Source organism: Podarcis melisellensis (assembly GCF_964234715.1).
Source record: "Podarcis melisellensis genome assembly, chromosome: 7".
Lineage (NCBI taxonomy): Eukaryota > Metazoa > Chordata > Lepidosauria > Squamata > Lacertidae > Podarcis > Podarcis melisellensis.
The window spans coordinates 21,912,793-21,931,629 of record NC_138539.1 but is presented as its reverse complement, the minus strand read 5'-3'; the positions used below and the strand labels follow the sequence as shown (position 1 = coordinate 21,931,629).

At 37.6% G+C, this 18,837-nt stretch overlaps 1 protein-coding gene across 24 annotated transcripts in view; it reads left to right on the top strand.

Annotated features, from left to right (window-relative positions):
• RIMS2 (regulating synaptic membrane exocytosis 2) overlaps nucleotides 1-18,837 on the top strand; it is a 349,650-nt gene that overhangs the window by 166,113 nt on the left and 164,700 nt on the right. For 16 of the 24 annotated variants that reach the window (XM_081918610.1, XM_081918617.1, XM_081918614.1 and 13 more), the window contains 5 exons: nucleotides 1,002-1,101; nucleotides 2,207-2,330; nucleotides 4,982-5,028; nucleotides 6,312-6,424; nucleotides 16,909-17,039. In XM_081918610.1, the coding sequence (XP_081774736.1) occupies nucleotides 1,002-1,101; nucleotides 2,207-2,330; nucleotides 4,982-5,028; nucleotides 6,312-6,424; nucleotides 16,909-17,039 (515 nt within the window). Of the gene's footprint in view, nucleotides 1-1,001; nucleotides 1,102-2,206; nucleotides 2,331-4,981; nucleotides 5,029-6,311; nucleotides 6,425-14,400; nucleotides 14,449-16,908; nucleotides 17,040-18,837 lie in introns of all 24 variants that reach the window. The other 8 variants (XM_081918599.1, XM_081918609.1, XM_081918611.1 and 5 more) reach the window with 1 other exon arrangement.

Sequence of the window (18,837 nt, the reverse complement as noted above, 5' to 3'; positions counted from 1 at the left end):
GATTAAAATTGGCCACAACTTTATTAAAGATTCAGATGTAGGGAGACCTTGGCTTAGGCATTGGGCGTTTATCCCTCCCAGTCCCCAGCCGGGGATCTTGGGAACATCAAGGTTATCCAAAATGTGTGGGGGTTGGACTGACTCTGGGAAACATATGTTTAAGCAGAGAGCCCGCCCCCCATTTTGCTGCAACGCAGGGGAGACCACTGACAACCTATCGGCGTATGGCCAATGACTCCTCTCAAAACAACCCCTTTAACAGGGAACCCTGGGATCGCCGCCGCAGGGGGGGCGTGGGCCACCACTTCACCCCCCCCCCATTTAGGGAAGTTAGACTAAAGGATTCCGCCCAAGGCCTGAAACCACCATCCGAGACCGCAAAATCGCAGTCTCGCCGTCAAGACTACTTACACCTGAAAAGGCCCTTCACAGTCTGACAGCCATTCCAAAAGGCCATGCCTAATGTCGCCCAACTATTGCTTGTTACCCATAGTTGTGAGGTGCACTCTCTCAGGCCTGAAGAGTTCCTTCCTACTCTTTAAGGCAGTTATGCCCACTTTCTTTCAAGAGTCAGGGTGCAGCCTTTCCTGGGTTATCAAGAGTGTAGGAGCCTGTCAGCTGCGGACAGGCACCTGGAGGAAATAGGTCTGGTTTCAGACTCAGTTTTAGCACCAAAACAGCCTTTTGATTACCTTTATTAGGAGAAAGAAGGTGGGCTGTAACCTGTTGGTTCTCCTTGATCTTTTGTGACATTCTATACAATTGTCCATAGTGTGCTTCTAGAAGAACTTAGAGGGTTGTGAGTTGGGGCACTTGGAGTTATTTCTTGAAAATCTTAGCAGTGAATATATTTGATTGTTTTAATATGTTTTCAGATTTTTAAAATGCTTTTAATTTTTTATAAAAGTGTTTTGCTTTGAAGGGCTCATTTGAGAGGAAGAATGGGTTAGAAATTGAGTGAATGAATAATTGCTGTGTCCCCCCCCCTTTCTTCCAAACAGGTTGTAGGAGGAAAAATGACTGAATCAGGTCGGCTATGTGCATTTATCACCAAAGTAAAAAAAGGAAGTTTAGCTGATACAGTGGGACACCTTAGGCCAGGTATGAGAGGAACATTCAGCTGAATTATGTAACTGGGCAGTGTCAATAATGATTGTTTTTTGGTGCATTGTGTGATTTAAATGCAGTGATTTACTTCTATGCTGTTGAAAACACTGTTAATCTCTTCATCTATTCTAATTCTTATATTTTATTTGAGGGGTAAAAGTTGTGGTTGTATTTTAAACATTTTTTTAAAAAAATCAAACCTTATATTCCTTTGGAAGAGCTGAGATTATCCATTCTTTGAGTTATTCTGCTTCTGTGGCATAGCTTACTTACATTTTTTATTATGTTAATTTATACCAATTTCTATTCTGTTGCTTTCTTTCCCCCAGGGATGCGATATTATTTATTTATTTATTTAATTTCATAAAATTTATATACTGCTTGAATGTTTTTAAAAAAACCTCATAGTGGTTTACAAAAGATAAAGCAATAAAATCAAGAAAACATTACAACTCTACTTTAACAACCCTTTTTTATTACCAAAGTTAAAATACAAAAACAGATTGAAAGTACCTCATATATAGACCATGTAAGGATTTTCCGCTCTTTTGTTAGGGGGACCCAATTACAGTTTTTCCTTTGTTTGAAGATATACATACTGTTTCTAGTTCTCAACCTAAAATGGAGCTTGCTTAAACTATGCTCCCAACTTGATGGTCTCACCCACAGGTACAGGATTGTTATATCTCTGTTTAACATGCAGATGGCTTATTATCTCAGTGTGTTCATTTTTGAAAAATCTAGAAATGGATGCCTTCATATTCAGTTGGGTTATTCTGTAGAATATAAGAGAAGGTGAACAATACGAAGGGAACCAATGGAGCAGCTGTTCTATTTTGAGGCTAGTCTGTTAATTTACATCAGTAGGAAAACTGTGTTTCTTCACAGACATTTTCCTGTAGAATAATATATTCTCTTAGAAGGAATTCATATTTGGGTTGAATTATATTTCTGTGTTATTAGTTAATGTTAGGGCTGATACATAACTTTAAAAAACATTTTCTAGATTAAAAAAGAGTCAAACGTGAGCAATTCAGCAAGAACACAACCTACAGACAAGTTTTCCTTCTGAAACAAACTCTTATGGCTACCATTGCAGGTGATGAAGTGTTAGAATGGAATGGAAGGCTTTTACAAGGAGCCACCTTTGAAGAAGTATACAACATCATTCTAGAATCCAAACCAGAGCCACAAGTGGAACTTGTAGTTTCAAGGCCAATTGGGTAAGTATAGGTTCCCTTCATGAATTGTTTAGAATATACACAGGCGTTACAAAATTAGGCTCCAAACTGAATTTCACAGCTTTGTTTCTGTACATATGAATGCTCCGTAATGAATCAGCTTCTTTAATCTCAGCTTGCCTCTTCCTTCTTCCTTTGGTACCTTTCTTGATTACTACAGTCTGTTCTATAGGGGGCTATTCTTGAAGTGCTTGGAAATATCAACTAGTTCAAAAGTTATCTGCCAGATTTATTTACCTAGAATTTATCATATCTTGCCAATATTGAAAGATCTGAATTAGTTTTCAATTTATTTCTGGGCAGAGTGTAAAGTGCTGCTTTTGACTGAGATTGAAGCCCTTCATGTTCCACACAAACATGACTTCTGATTAACAAAATCTTCTAAGGCCATATTTCTCCATCTTTGGAGGCTATGCAGATGGTTTTTGGAGAGAGGGCCTCTGTGACGGTTCACATTTTTGGAATTTAGTATCCAGAGAAGTCTGGTCTAATGACATGACTGTATCATAATCATTCCAGTACCATGCTAAGTCTGTCCTGTTTACCCAAACTTTTAATGAACACCGACGGCTTTTAATCTTCATGTGACTCTGTCGGTATTTATTCTGAATGGCGGTTCTAGTTTTGTATTATTAGTTTTAGAGTATCTAATTGTTTGATTTTTTTAGTCACTCTGAGGATAGTTTAATAGTATAAAAATGAACTATACGTTTTAAACAAATAAATAAAATCAGTTTCTCATCCCACTAGTTATTCCCACATGAGTTTAAACTCACAGATGAGTTTAATGATTTTCCTAAGAATAAGCTCTTGAAATTCAAACCCAAATTCCTCCTTTTGGTTTAAGTATAAAAAGCAAATAGTCCCTCATTTGATTCATTTGTAAGCCTAAAGCTATAGATTAGAGCTTGTGTTGCTTGCTGAGACTGCCTATCAGCATCCACTTCCTGCCACCACACCAGCCCATTGCCAGCTGTCAGGCCTGGTCCTCTTCAGATCACCACACAAACGCTTCTTGTTCTTTTATAACTTTTTATTGTGTATTAACAAAACAATCTTATAAACGGTTCTTAAATATTATTCCTCAGAGTCACTTCTTTCAGATACCTTCTGAGCTCTGCTTCTCCGTGACCAGCCACCCTCAAAATGGCGAAGGCGCCTTTCCCTTTGTTTTCCCGCTCTTTTTTCTAACCTCCTGGCTAGAGCTGGCCTGTATCTCCCCTCCTCCGAATCTGAGCTAGAACTGAACCCTTGCCTTTCCTGGGAACAGCTGGTCCCTCCCTGTTGTTCCTCTTGCTCCCTTCTATTAGATTCACTGCTCTCCTTCCCCCCTTGGGGAATGCTTTCTCCCTCTGATAAACTGAAAACTTCTAACTCTTCCCTGATACCAGCCACCTCCCTTTCTTTTATACCTTGCTCCATACCTCTTTTCTCCATCTCCTCACAGCTCCCCCAACCCGCTGTCCTTCTACCATTGGTAGAACAAAGCCTTTCTTCCCCTCACCCCATCCACCCTGCAGCTACCACCACACTGCAAAATCCAGGCTTCTTTCTGGTAGGGGCACAGTGACAACATGGAAGGACAAAGGTCTTTATCCTCTTCATTCCCATCCCCACAACAGTGGTGGCAATAACAACAATTACAATAGTAGGAGTAGAGAAGGTTGGCCTAAACTGTGTGTGTGCGTGCCTGCCTGCTCCACCAGTCTGCCTGCTTGTGCCATCTGCCTGGGCCACCATCCTGCCTTCTTCCCCTTCCCCTGGTCTGGTGGCAGTGGCAACAACAGGGAGCATTCTGAAAGCCCCAAGCAGACTGAAACCATGGTTTGATATCCTGCTTTGTTCACCAGAGGGGATTGGAAAGATGTAGGCAAGAATATTTTACAAGCTTGTTCTCTTAATGAAACCATAGTTTCTTGTTGTTACATGTAAACCAGACAATTCAAATTGCAGAGCTAGGGAGTCACATTCAAAAGCTAAATAACTCTAGATGTAATTCTTTATGGAACTAAATCAATAAATAAAATCTAAGTAGAGTTGCGTCTTATTGAAATGAATAGAATTTGTGCATATTTTGTGTATGTGTGTGTCATTCCTTATGGCTGTAGAGAGAGCTGAAGAGGTGAGAGGTAGTTTGGTAGTTTTGGAACAAAAAATGCTTCTCACTTCTGACCTGATTTGGATGCCGTTGTTAGAAAATATCCAACTTAGATGGTTTGCTTGGATCACTTTCAGTGCGTTTTGTTGACATGTTGCCCATTATTGGACATTAGGAGACATTTGTGGGACCTGCTACATATATATGAAGTTGGAGTGTACTTCATCAGTTGTACACTGTTCTTGTGACTGTAATTCATTTTGACTGTTTTGAATTTTGAATTATTGTAATTTACCGTGGGGTCTGTTTGTGAAGGGTAAACAATAAATAAATAAATAAATTTCCAAGATACTCTTGTTAGTTTTTATGTTATACAACTATCTCTATCACACTTTACAACTGCATATTTACACCTATGGAAATATTTATATATTTATAGGAAAAAACAACAGTATATTTTCTGTGATTTTGCAGTGTAATATTCTATCTTCTAGTTCCATAAAGTATAAACATGATTTGTTTTTCATAATTGCAGAGATATTCCCAGAATACCTGACAGTACACATGCACAGTTGGAGTCCAGTAAGTTTCATTTTTCTCGATTGGATGCAAGCTGGAAATTGAAAAGATGTTTGTGTTCCTTCTAAATTTTGCCTCTTTGTCTGTATCTGTATAGGTATCACTCTTCTATGTGTCTTATCTATGTTTTCTATCATTCTTCAATAATAAACTATCAGAAGTCAGGAAATCTAATGCTGGGGTTGGCATTCTTTTATAAATTCACTCTTCTCTTTATTAAAAAGGGAAGAACAACCTAGTGGGTAAAAATAGGATTGACGTCAATCCTAACTTCAATTTCCTGCTTTTTTGTTAATGCTGTGTGCTGCAGCCTTATTAAATAAAATGCATTTCATTATGTTCAATATTTAAAATCATTATTTTTATATTTTAGAGAAAATACTACACCATACAAATATTTTAAAGTGATTGAATATTTGGCCTTTATGGATCTTATTAATGTTTTGGTATATGCCAGGTATCAAGAATAGAGCATGCCAACAGCAACGTCGGAGTGACAGCTCAAAACCTTAAGTTTTGGCAGATTCATCTGCGCAGCTGTGTAAAATTGAGATGCTGTTTTCTTCTTCACTTTAGTGTTGGTTGGGGGAATCATCCCAAACAGGGCAGATTCTTCCACACCATTTGGATTGAATTCCCTCCCAATCCAGCCCTGGAAGATATAGCCCACAATGCTCATTTCGTCCCCCTGACCATCTGGAGGCATGATTGGACTTCCACTTGTACAACATTGGATACAACCCATAATTAATTGTATCAGCCATTAATTTATTGTTGGATGTAAAAACCATAATGATTTTAAGACCCCCTATAGCATCTTCTTACTGGAGAAAAAAAAGCTTGTAACCAAAAATATTTTTTTCAAGATGCAAAATGTTATTTCCTTGACTTACTCTAAAAATAATATAACAAGCAAACAACTTTATCCTGCCAAACCCAAATATTCAGAAACAAGTTCTTGTTTTGCAGTGTTTTTAATATAGGCGATAGCAATTGAGCTGCAGTCCTCAAGATACAGAGCATTTGACTTCGATCCAGTCCCAATGATTCAAGCATATGTTTAAGTTTCCATTAATATAATGAATCTTTAAGTGCTTAGCTTTGGCTAAATTATACCCATTGTTTTGCTCATTGTGTTCATATTTAGAGATTAAATCAAGTTTTAAGATTATCTTGTTATCTTTTCAACACACTGTGTATTCATGTATTTTTGTTCAAATGATCCTTTTCTTAATGTTTATATAATCAGAATATGTTTAATAAAGTAAAATAAATTTTACTTTCAGGTTCTAGTTCGTTTGAATCTCAAAAAATGGACCGGCCTTCTATTTCAGTCACTTCTCCCATGAGTCCAGGCATGTTGAGGGATGTTCCACAGTTCTTATCTGGACAACTTTCAGTATGTAAACATTTGTTCAGTTTGTTCTTATTTACTTTGTTGCTTGTAATAAAGTATTGTTAATGGAAAATGCCAGGTAACTATATACTGAAGTTGTTACTATCCTTAATTATTTTATTCAGCTATTTCTCAACATGAATTACAGGCAACCCCCATTTATGCGGGGGTTATGTTCCAAGTCATTGTGTGCATTGGTGGAGCATGCGTAAGGCGACCCCACCATGTTTTGTTCCTGGCCCTGTTCCACCCTCTTCTGGTGCTGAACATGGTGCACAGTTGTGCATGCATCAAATATATGCAAAATCGGAGTTGTCTGTAATTACAATCTCCTCCTGTATTCAGGATATTTATATCTAATATTTTCTGTTTGTAGAATTATATTTTTCATTTCCATATGTAAATCATGAATGTGCACAGTTGGCTACAGCTATTCACAACAGATTCTATAAAACATATTCAAGGAAAATGTAGGGTCCCATGTAAGGGCCTGAAAAATTATTCATGTCTTCAATAATTTGAAAGAACTGAAGCACAAGCTTCCGCAGCCCTTTCCTGAGCTAGTCTGAGAATCCACTAGTTCGTGATCATATTCATTCTACTAATTATCACTGTGGCACAAGATTTCACACAGAGAACAAAGCATTTTGGCGATTGTGAACCTATTCTTTTTCCTTGGAAGTGCGAAAATGATTTTCAAAAGTGTGTGACATTTGAAATCTACACCAGTGCTTCCAGTAAAACAGTTCATAATATTAATGAGTGATATTAGTTTGAAAAGTGTGAGCATGATGATCAGCAATTTCGGAAGAGCTGATGTTTAAGTGGTAGCAGGTAGAGAATGAATACAGAATGTATTTATGTCAAGAGAATACACAAAATATAGGGAAATTGGAAGGCAATTTCTTTGGCAGCAGGATGTGCAGTCCACCGGGAACTTGTTCTGACAAAGAACATTGGGATTGACTGAAGAATGGGAAACTTTGGCAGGGACTGAGATTTTCTTGTTCAATAATAATAATAGTAATAATTTCCCATGTGTTTTCCCACATTGCTTATATTGAAACCACTTGAGTTTTACTGTGACAGAACGAGAACAAGGACTCTGATTCTCTTGGAACTAGCTTGTAGTAGCATAGCTTGCTTTTCCCTTTGGTCTGACATGATGGATTGTAGTCCTCAATAGACACAGGAATCAGATTGTAAAAACTTGAACAATACCTAATTCTCTGGAGGGAGAAGCTGCACTTACTCACCCTACATTAGGAAACAGTAGACTGTTGTTCACGTCCATTTTTATCCCCTGGGGTAGACAAATCTGCAAATGTTTGTTTCTCTTGGTTTCTCATTTTTCAGTCTTAAATTCAAGTCTCTCTGCAGCAATTTGTTATCATTGATTTTTTAAAACCCTCATGAAAATTTGGCAGCATCTTAGTGTGATTTTCTCCTGTACACATATTTTTTATGCAGTTTTGGCTAATAAATAGATTTTTAAAGGAACTTCCCCCCAAATAATGCATTTTTGATTATTTTAACTAATGTATCCATGTTCTGCACACCTTTACCTAACATATGTGTTTTTGTACATGTTGGCTAGAGAAGTACAATACAAATTTTGGAAAAGTTCAGATTTTGAAGGATAGTTGTATTTCAATTCCCAAAATGGGTGAGTTATGGGTATTTGAGTGCACATACTCATGTGTTTTTTCGCAACGAAAATAATGGATGAAGGGTGTGTAGAAGCCATGCTGTTTTGCATAGTATCTCTCACTAGTGATCCTCCTTCTCTTGCTTATCAGTGTTGGGTGCCTTGTCTTTTCAGTACTGTTTGCAAAAGTAGGGCTGAGGTTCCTTGTTGGCGTTTATCTCTAAATTATTTCGATACGTTTAGTACCTGTTAACTATAAGCGTGATTCATCTACAATATATGTTTTGTCTGGCTGCTGACTTCTTGTTAAAGTGATCCCATTTTTGTACAATGTGTTCCATCACTAGGTTTTCCCTTCTGTGCTTATAATTTTCTAAACATGGAAAATTTAATATAACGCTAGTCCATGCTTCTTGATATGTGTACTGTGTTCCCTAGTTGGGGGGTGATCAGCTGGTGTGCCATGACTTGCTGCTGATTCACTTAAAGTCCTATTTCCCCATTGTGACTTTGAGGACAGTGGGAGAGGAGGTAGGAGATTCGTCTGGGCCTTCACACTGACTTTAGTGTGAGTGTTTTGTATCACCTTTTCTGCAGGTATAACATCCTGTCATTGCTGGGGCTTGCACTAGACCTTCACCTGAGCATAGCATCTGGACTAAACTTTGCTATTCCCCCATCATGCCCCCAATTCCACTGAGATTTTGCGGCCATTCTCTCTTCCCCCCAGCCATACCCATCTGACCTGTTATGTTATACTGTGTGACATCAGGTGTGAGTCAGGTAAAGGTGTGGCCTGCACAGCATTTCTAAGCTGTTTCAGTAGCATTTTTGTCACCTGACGTGTTTATGATGTCAGGTAATGGACAGGTGGATGGCCATGCACTCCTGGCAGACTTGGCCTGTGGGGCTTGTGGTGATAGAATCTTGGCCTGCTGGGTTGAAAAAGTTCCCCACCCTTTACAGGGGTTCCTCTAGCTGTAGTACCATCTGTCACTACAGTCAACGTTAATTTGTTATGTTGTCATATCTTTTAGGCTGCCAGTGCAAGAGCATTTCATAGTGAAAGTATCCCACCCATTAGGCAGTGTGCTGATTTTCAGGTGTCCCTAACACTTTTTCTTCAAACAGCCATTAATTTGGTCACTAGAGACCAAACTTGATGTGTGTTTTTAAGTTTCTCTTAGCATGTGTGTCCCACAAATTGTCTTTAATTCACTATAATCCACCTGACAGAATATATTTTTGGAAAGATAAAAAGTGTATGTTCCAACCAGCTTTATTTAAACACTTCTAAGACCTATTTATTTCATCAGGAGAAATTGAAACAAATGCATAATACTTCCAATACTTAGTTTTGGCTGATCATGCCCTATGTTTTATAAAGACTAGCCCTTTCAAGAAGAAAGTTAAAAATCCAGGAGGATTTTTTTCTGCAATATCTATTTGAAATGAGCTGAAGTGGTATAAAATCATTAACTTCACTCAGTTTTATATGGAATCTACAGCATTTCAGAGTAAGCCCAGATTCTGCATGGCATCATCATGAAGCCAAATCAGAGTGAGTGCAGGAACAGAAGGTAGTGATTCCTACCCTCATTCTTATGTCTTATGACAGAAATATTGAATAAAACAACACCCAGCAGAGCAAAATATAACTTCTGCCAGGATCCAACAATGGAAAGAGTAACCTCTTCTCTTAGGACCATATGAACAGGCAACAGGGGTAGCAAAAAAATGCATTGCGAGCAGTTTTGTAAAACCTTTCATTCCTCCCAAGTCCCTGTTCTATACCAAAGAATATTCTAAAGTTCCTTTGGCGCACCTCTAGCGTACACTGAATAAAACCTATTGGAATCAGTTTTTATTCTGGGGAAGTGGCCTTACTGATACTGTTGGTTTGTCTTCTGCAGTAGGTTTGGGTGCGCCGCAGACTGAAATTAGTTGTGGCCTTGGTCTAGGATTTTTGCCCTGATGTTGATGTTGTCCACTCGGACTTTTTGATACCTTTTAACAGTGTTGATGTTGAAACATCTTGATGTCGAGACCTGCCAAGTGGTTTTCATTAAATGATTAGTTCGAGTCGGCCCTAGCAGAAATGTCTCAAAAGGTTCCAGGGGGTGGTTGCTCATCTCTTCAGAGGAATTTGCCGTATGAAGTACTGCAGGAGTCCATCTTGCTCATCCTACTGTTCAGCTGGGGAAATCTTGCATAATATGGAAGTGGAGTCAATATTTAGATGACTCACAACTCTTTTTCATCTGACCCATATGCTGCAGTTGTATTCAGGAACCACAAATGAACTGTGCACTGTTCCCTTGAGTACAAGTGAGTCACTGGATTCCCTCTTCCTTCCTTGTGGTTCAGGCAAAAACTTGCTGTAGGCCATCATTAAGAACCTTGCAAGGGAGATATATAAACAAAGTTTTAAATAACTGTAACAGTTAAATTACCAACACGTGTGGAGCAATTCTGTTATGAAGGCTCAACCTGAAAACACAGATGGGGGATAGACAATCTTTTAGCTCCAAGTGGTTCTTTGACACATATGCTGTTCATCTATAATGACTGACATAAAAAGTGGTGAAAACAACTTTGTCATCCATTGGCAGCCATCAAAAATCTGAGGAATAAGGGGCGGCCGGGGGGCGGGTGTTCATGTAGATAAGCTTAATAGAAACTAAAGCCAGAAACACAGGAATGATAGAAATACTCATATTTTGATTTCTTATTATCTGGGCTTGTATTATTGCTTTGCATACTCTTGGATATCTCATGACACTTGAAACTACAATATTGGCAAAGGGTCTTTTCACTAATTTAGTCTGATAAGGCAGCTTTCTGTAACCTTGGGGATTAGACTGTTGTTCCACTTGGCACTGACTTTTAAAACTGTTCAGAAATTGTAGTGAACACAGTATGTGATGACTTCCTAACTATGAAGTGCTTATCTGGAAGCACATTACTGTAGTCTCCTGGAAGAAATGTACACCTCTGGTTTTGTTTTTAAAAGCTGACATTGCTTCAGCTATATACACACTTAATAGAGCAATTCTGCGCTCTGTTCTACTGTCATAACCTCCTAAAACTGAGCCAAATCTGTACAATTGTGCGAGATCCTGTCCGTAATTGTGGAATTTCTTCCTGACATTTTTCAAAAGGCAAACTTTCAGTGACCAGAATTAATCTCGAGATGCTGGTGTTGTGGTGATGATTATTGTGGTTTGAAGGGATTATATTGTTTAATTAGTTGATTAGATTCAAATACTTATTCTTACATATTTATTTATTTATTGGATGCATTAGCTCATTTTGAATCTTTGCAGAAGTGTGAGGAAAAACAATCAGTAAAGAAGAAAATATTCATAATGATTTAAAATTATATAACTGCTCTGTAATGTCAGAAGAGCTACTAGCAATGTACTGATCTCCAAGAAACGGACAGAAATGTATTGTTGGTTTGCTAGCATAAGCAATAGTTATGAAAAATATTTGCCTTATCATGAAGTCAAAAAGAATTCAGATGAGGCTCTGATTAGGACTAGAGCTAATCCTATTCAGAATACTTTTGTACAGTTTATTTACCAGCGTATGCATTTTACAACAAAATGTAAAATCCATTTGGTCATGTATTTTATTATTTACTTCACAACATTTATGCACTCTTGACTGTAATGAAACTTTAAACCATTTCAAAGCATGTTTGTTTCTCTGTTGGTACAACTAAATTACTTTGGGGTTTATCCATACACACAGGCTATGTAAATAGACTAACATTCCTCAAATATACTCAATATAAGCTGATTCTTCTTTTTGATGTTGATATAGCACATTTTGAAGGACAACTAATTAGCAAGTGTAGCAAAACAACCTTTATTAGTGAGATCTGCAATGTATCTTGCGTGTTGTGAACCGCCCTGTGATCTTCAGATAAAGTGCGGTATACAAATTTAAATAGTAACCATCATCATCTGCATCCAAGAAAGAACCTTAAATTGAAACCAGTTTTTCTGGTCAGGCAGAGGGCAAAAGGAGATGAATTAAGAAGCATTTAATTGAGTTAGAAGTACAGTCCTGATATTATTTTGGGAATAAGGATGCTTACCATGAAAAAGGCAGCAAGTCACAGGCTGCTCCGAAAGAAGCCCTTCCTTGGAGTGCAAGGACCAGAACCACTATGAGCCAGTTGATAGGTGCACATTGACTTGGAAATGTGTGGAATTTTCTCCTTGCAGACAGATTATCTGCACACACTTCAGGGACCCAGTGAATGAGCATAATTGCTGATTCTTCACATTAACCACCCAGCTTACATTCTATTCCCCATAATATATGCACTTTGTATTGCTTTTTACACTTTTATTATAGGACATTCTAGGGATTTTGGAAATTGAAGAGCAAAATAGAAATGCTTTAAGTAAAATAAAACATTTACCAGCTGTACTGACCCACAACATTTTACCGGGAGGTGCTAGGGTAATTTTGCCTGTGAAACATGCAACCATTGACCCACACTGCCCCCACTTGTGGTTGAGCAGCTAAATATTGGCTTGGCTGCCTCCCAATGTTGTGGATGGGAAGTGTGGAAACTGCTACGACAGCAGAGGGGTCTATTCTTTTGACATAACACATTGAGGCTCACATGCTCCTGGTATCCTTTGGTCAACTGTAAACAAAATGGCCAGCTGTTGCTCAGGCGAGAAGCAAATGAAAGTAAGGATGTGGTGTTAGAGGTCACACACCAGAACATTGCCACACAGGTGACAAACTGCCCATTAAAAATGGGCTAGCTATACAAGCAATGACTGGGGGTGTATAAAGGTTATTTTTAGTCATTACATTTTGTATCAAATGGGTAAATCTGAATTTAACCAATAAAAAGTACAGGCTGGCATTTTGAGCATGATAATGTTGTGTGGATGGTGCAAAAAAGTGTGCATGAGTAGCACTGATTCTGCTGTAAACTCGCCTGGAAGCACCCCAACAGTGCTTGCTTTTCTGTTTGTCCCCACAATGTGTACTCAACTTGTAAACTTTATTTTAAAAGAAAATTTAAATATTGTTATGCTCTCTCCTATGAAATGCAGCATATTTTTGAACAGTATATATTCACAGCTATATTTACCACTATTGTATGATTTTCTTTTCAACCAGATATCTATATTGCCACTTTCCACTTTAGCATTGGTTTATTTTTAAGCTCAAGATGCAGGGAAACCCTGGTTTTGAAATCCATGCAATCTGTGGTTGCTCAGTGCTAGAGAAAATGCATTCTGTATAATCTCAGCAGTAGTCTTATGTTACTTCTTCAGACATTGAAAATCTTAACATTAGCTGTGCTTTGCCCCTAATTATGATAAGCTTGGAGTAGTATAGCTTTATTTTAGAAATGCTAAGTGCTTACAACAAACACAGTCCCCCCCCCATTACCATTGACTGAAACCATAAAGAAAAACTTTGATGAGAAATGATGAAATATATGGTCTTAGATCTGCTAATGAATTGCATCTATGTCTCTGATACATCATTTTATACTGGTTATTATGGGCGGATTCACCTAACGAGTCCTGTGCAAGAGCTTCTACTTGTGTAAGAGGGCTTTCCCTCATTCCGCCCTCCTGTGGCCCTTGAAATTGCCTTGGGGGGTTGAGATAACCCCAAGAACAGCAGGAGGGGAGGAGGGGGAGTCATTATGTCTGGCAAGCAGATATGCTGGGGCAGGTGGAATGTTTGTAATTGTGGCATGTTGAATTCCACTCAGTTTTTCTTATAGTGCGATCCTGAGCATGTCTACTCAGAACTAAGTCCCATTGGTCCAATGGGAATTACTCCCAGATGAGTGTGTTTAGGATTGTAACCTTAGTTAATGGTGGGGAACCTGTGATCCACCAGATGTTGTTGTATCCCTGACTGCTAGCTATGCTGCCAGTGGCTGATGAGAGTCCAACAACATCTGGAGGGAACATAGGTTCCCACCACTGTCTTAACTTATTATAACCGACTTTGCACACAGACAAATGTCTCCCTCTTCTAAATAAGGCAGCTTTTAACGCAAGCCACTCACTATGTGAAACAGGTTGTGTTATTTCTTATTCAGTTGAAAGTATGATTGGTGGAGGAACATACATGAATTTTAGTTTTTTAATAATGCAATTGCAGATTTTATTTATGCACTGCATATTTAACAGTTCTCATTAGATAAACATGTTTGTGGTGTAAAGCAGTGTTTTATTAAAGTTGTGTGTCCTTGTTTTACTTTTGGTCTTTTAGTTTCCAGCGTGTTGTCTTTTTGGTTTTGTTTTATTGCTTTTTCTTTAATTTTGCTTACCAGAGCCAAAGCCTTAGTAGAAGAACAGCGCCTTTTGTTCCTAGGGTTCAGGTAAAGGCTTCATCTGCCTGACAGAAACTAAAGTTGTGTTCCCCTCTCCTACGTTTTGTTTGACTTGGAAAATGCATAGTAGGGAAATGTCACAGTTTGATCCATTTTCCCATTTTAATTTTAATGTGTTGCTTCAAACCATATTAACAAATTTCATATTGTCTTGTGAGCAGCTTGAAACTGCATGGTGATTAGAATACTGTACTAAACTAAAATTTAAAGAGACAACTAGTTTTTAGTTTTACTTTTTTCCTATATCTAATTAAACAAGCACAGATTTCAGCAATGATAATAACTGTGTGTTGCATAAATTACATACCTTGAACTAAGATTAGTTCAAATCTTATGCTTTGGATGTTTGGCCTCATTGTATCAAGTTTGGTGTCTCTTTAAATCACACATTTCCATTACAAAATTTCCTTTTTTGCATTTTCCAAATGACAGCAGTTCCCTGAGCAGAAGACGGGCAAATAAATTTGTACCTTGTCTAAGGAATGTGTACCTTGCTTGCATTTTGACACATTAGTTGAACTATTAAAAACAATAATGATTACAAAATAATTTCCCATTACTACTAGGGATGACTATATTCTGATCTTATTTGGGTACAAGTTGTTTGCCTTTTTTCATTAGGAATCCCTTAAGGTACTGTAGATTAACCCAACTGTAGGTTGTAAGAATGTCATAATGCTTATCTTGCTTTGCTGCATGCTTACCATTTTATTTATATTTTTTGTATAGAGAACATTACCTGCTTTTGTTATAAAGTATTTTTGTGGAAATGCTCATCATTTGTATAAATGCTGTATAAGCTTATTCTTTTCATGCTCTTTCACTGCTTAAGAAAATATAAAAATTGAAAGTTCAGAGTTACATGAATTATAGTTTTTGTTATTGTTTAGAAAGGAAAGCACTTATTATTTTAAAAGATAACCACATGAAACAGGCCACAGAGAACTTAATGGGAGACAGAGAGTCAAGTCTACATGCAAATCCTAATGCATTCTCAATTCTTTGGCTAGCATTAAGCCTCCTAACATTCTCAGAATTTATTATGTCACTAAAATGCAAAATTCTTATTTCAGAATAAAAATAAGGGCATGTTTTTGCAAACATTTTCATAACAGGATTTTTGTTAATTTGTGCTGGGTGGACAGTATGGGGGAATGCTAAGATGTATCTTAATCAAGATGTATTCAGACAACTGTTCCAGTTCAGCTCCTGCAAGCTCCTGCTCCCTAACTAAAATCCCGATTGAAGGAAAAGAATCTTCAAAAATAATGGGTGATATCTAGTGTTGCATGAATAGATTTCCACTTGCTCAACGGCACTTCCCCTTCTTTTCCTCCAACTGTACCCCTCACCTAAAAAATCTACTCCAGAGAATTGAGACAAACCCTGAAGCAGATTTTGTTAGCAAGGAGAGGAAGTCCCATTGTGTAATGCAAAGTTATCTAGCCTGTATTGACAATATCGTTCAAATCAGACTACATCTCAGCAGTATGGATATCCTATCTCCATTGAAATAGAAATCAAGAAACCAATATAGCATTTCTTGATTTTCTACAAATGTAAACGCTCTTAGTCGATTATAACTTCCTAAAGTTATTGCTACATTTAAAGGTATATCTAAATGAATTAGCATTGTTTTGAGTAAATACAAAATGGCATGGCCCTGACAAGGTGGCCAGTCTTTCTTTGCAAAGAGTGTGGGCCACAGCTCAGCACTATGGAGAAAGTTCCTGCTTCCATCAAAACGAAGCAAATGGCAAATGACATGTGAGAATAATAATCATAGATCACCAGATGATAGTCTCAGTCTTAAATACCTCCGTTCTGTCATCTCCCCATTCTATTGGTTAGTTTTTTTCAGGAATTGTAAGCTATTCCAAATCTAGGAGATGAATTTGTTTTATAAAGATTGAAATAAAAAAGGCTGAGTGAATGCCATATTACCTTTAAGTACAGTGCAGAGCTGAAGTAGTAAGTTGGTTGCCATATACTTGCATGTAGAAGACTTCTGTAAACTGAATGTAAAATGCCTTAACAGGTCAATTACTGTAATGTGAACAGGTCTGTAGTGTACACAACTTTATTTCATGGTCTTTCTACATATACTAATCAAAATCTGAAGTAGTCTTTCATGAATTCATATTGCATATAAAAATGTTAGGATATCTGTTGCTCCACACATGCACATCTACGGCATATACATAACAAAAGTAAACAATTTTGCATATTTTTACATATGTAATGTAGTGCTAAACAGATTATACATACAAAATAAATTTCATCACATTTATCATTTTGGGCCTTAAGGCTACAAATTAGAATGCCATGAAGTTACCTATACTGTAATAGTAAAACAGATACAGTGGAAGTCTAAAAGTTACATTTGCTTTTAAGGATAAATGTATTATGAAAGAAGTAGATTGACTAATTTATAATTTCTCTTTACAGATAAAACTGTGGTATGACAAGGTTGGTCACCAGTTGATAGTCACAATATTGGGTGCAAAGGATCTTCCTTCAAGGGAAGATGGAAGGCCGAGGAATCCCTATGTTAAGATTTACTTTCTTCCTGACAGAAGGTAGGATGAAAAAAAGGGCTTAACTACTTTAAATTAAATTTCTGTGAAAAAATAGTAATGTTTGGTAACTAGTATTGATCATAATATCTCAGTTACTGTATTTTTGTGAGAGAAGAAATCCCAGACAAGGAGCACACCTGATCAAATATCTGAGGAAGTTGTAAGGGTTAGCTTCTTTGCAGGGAAAAATAAATGGTGGTCTTATTAATGATGGTCAATAAATTTTGAAACTTTTAAGCAGGAGAAGATAAATAATATCACACAGAATGATGTGCCTATTCAGGCACATTGTTTATCTAAGTCATAATAACTATGCTTTTATCAGACATTTGAGAAAGGAATGTTGACTGTGGTGGTAGCTTGCAGTAATCCTGGTTAAACCAATAAACAATCTTATATATTTCCATAACCCTTAATGAGAATTTGTGAGTGGATGTTGAGAGTTACAGAGATATTTTACAGGGTCTTTAGTGGCAGAAAAATGTGATGATTCAGAACAACCCCTCGCTGTCCTACAGGCTTTCTAGATTGGTAAAGGCTGCACATGCACACTGCCCTCCTAGTGCAGTTAGAAATGTGAGTGGCAGAATGAATGCAAGTGGCCTACTGCTTGTTTTTCTTCAGCAAGCACAAGACCATGTCTACTATCTGACCTTGAAGTCATCGAAGAAGTTTGAGCAGATGGCATGCTTGACGATCTTTGTTATGGGTCCAGAGCTGAAGCAGTGGGGAGAAAGTGGAGTCCCTTTGGCCTTGAACCTGCTGCAAGAGTCGGAACACCTTGGATTTGGCAGTGCTTTTTGCTAAAGCCCAAGAGAAACTTGATCAAGAGAAATAAATTGTGGCAGGAGGGGGAGAGATGCCAAAACTTAGTAATTCCCTATTTATATAAACATCAGTTGACCAACCTCTTTATTATGGTCAGTGATCAGTAAAAAAATAACTTTGTATAACTGCATTAACTGTAGTAGGGATTAATCTAACCAGCCCTGCCACTGTGAAAGCCCTGTGTAAGAACTTCTGCTTGTTCAGTAGGGTTTTCCCCACCTGGCTTCTCCCCACATGCCCTGAAATTGTATCTGGAGAGAGTCAAAATGACCCCTTGAACAGCATGTGGTGTGGGAGGAGAGGGAGAATCATTCTAGTGGCTAAGCAGAGATATTTGTGCAAATGGAAAAAATGGAAGAGCACAGGGTCACTTAGATGTTTTCCTGCTTTGCTTTGCATGTGATTTCAGTTTTTTAGAACTATCCGTATTTCTCGGAACATGCAATTTTCAACCAACTATGAATTCTTATAACTATCCAAATTAGGCATTTTAAACATGAGACAAAATTATGACATTTTGTTTTTGAATCTTGTGGTAATTTTGATACTAGTTTGCAATATGCTGTCAGTGTTCATATAACCCCCCTCCAAAATATATTTTAAAAGTGGGCCAGTTAAAAGGCACTGCTATGATATCTTTATCAGAAAGCATTTTTTCCAAGCAATTTACCATCTGTAGGTGTATCATATACGTATACTATGTATGTATAGAAGAAATGCAGTTTGTTTATTATTAATTATTAAGACAGTCCCAGAATGTACATACTTTGAAATTATAGTGGCTCATGCTTCCTTTTTATAATTTTCACAGTTGTTGCTTTTCTTTTAAGGCAAATAGTGTAGATGTTTTCCTTTAATTACTCTGGGTGTTTCCTTTCAAGTTCAAAAGTAAAAGTAGCTTGTTCTATTGAATTTGTTTTCTTCTAACAGTGAAGCAGTCTCTCCCCTGCCTCCCCCACCCCCAGAAGAA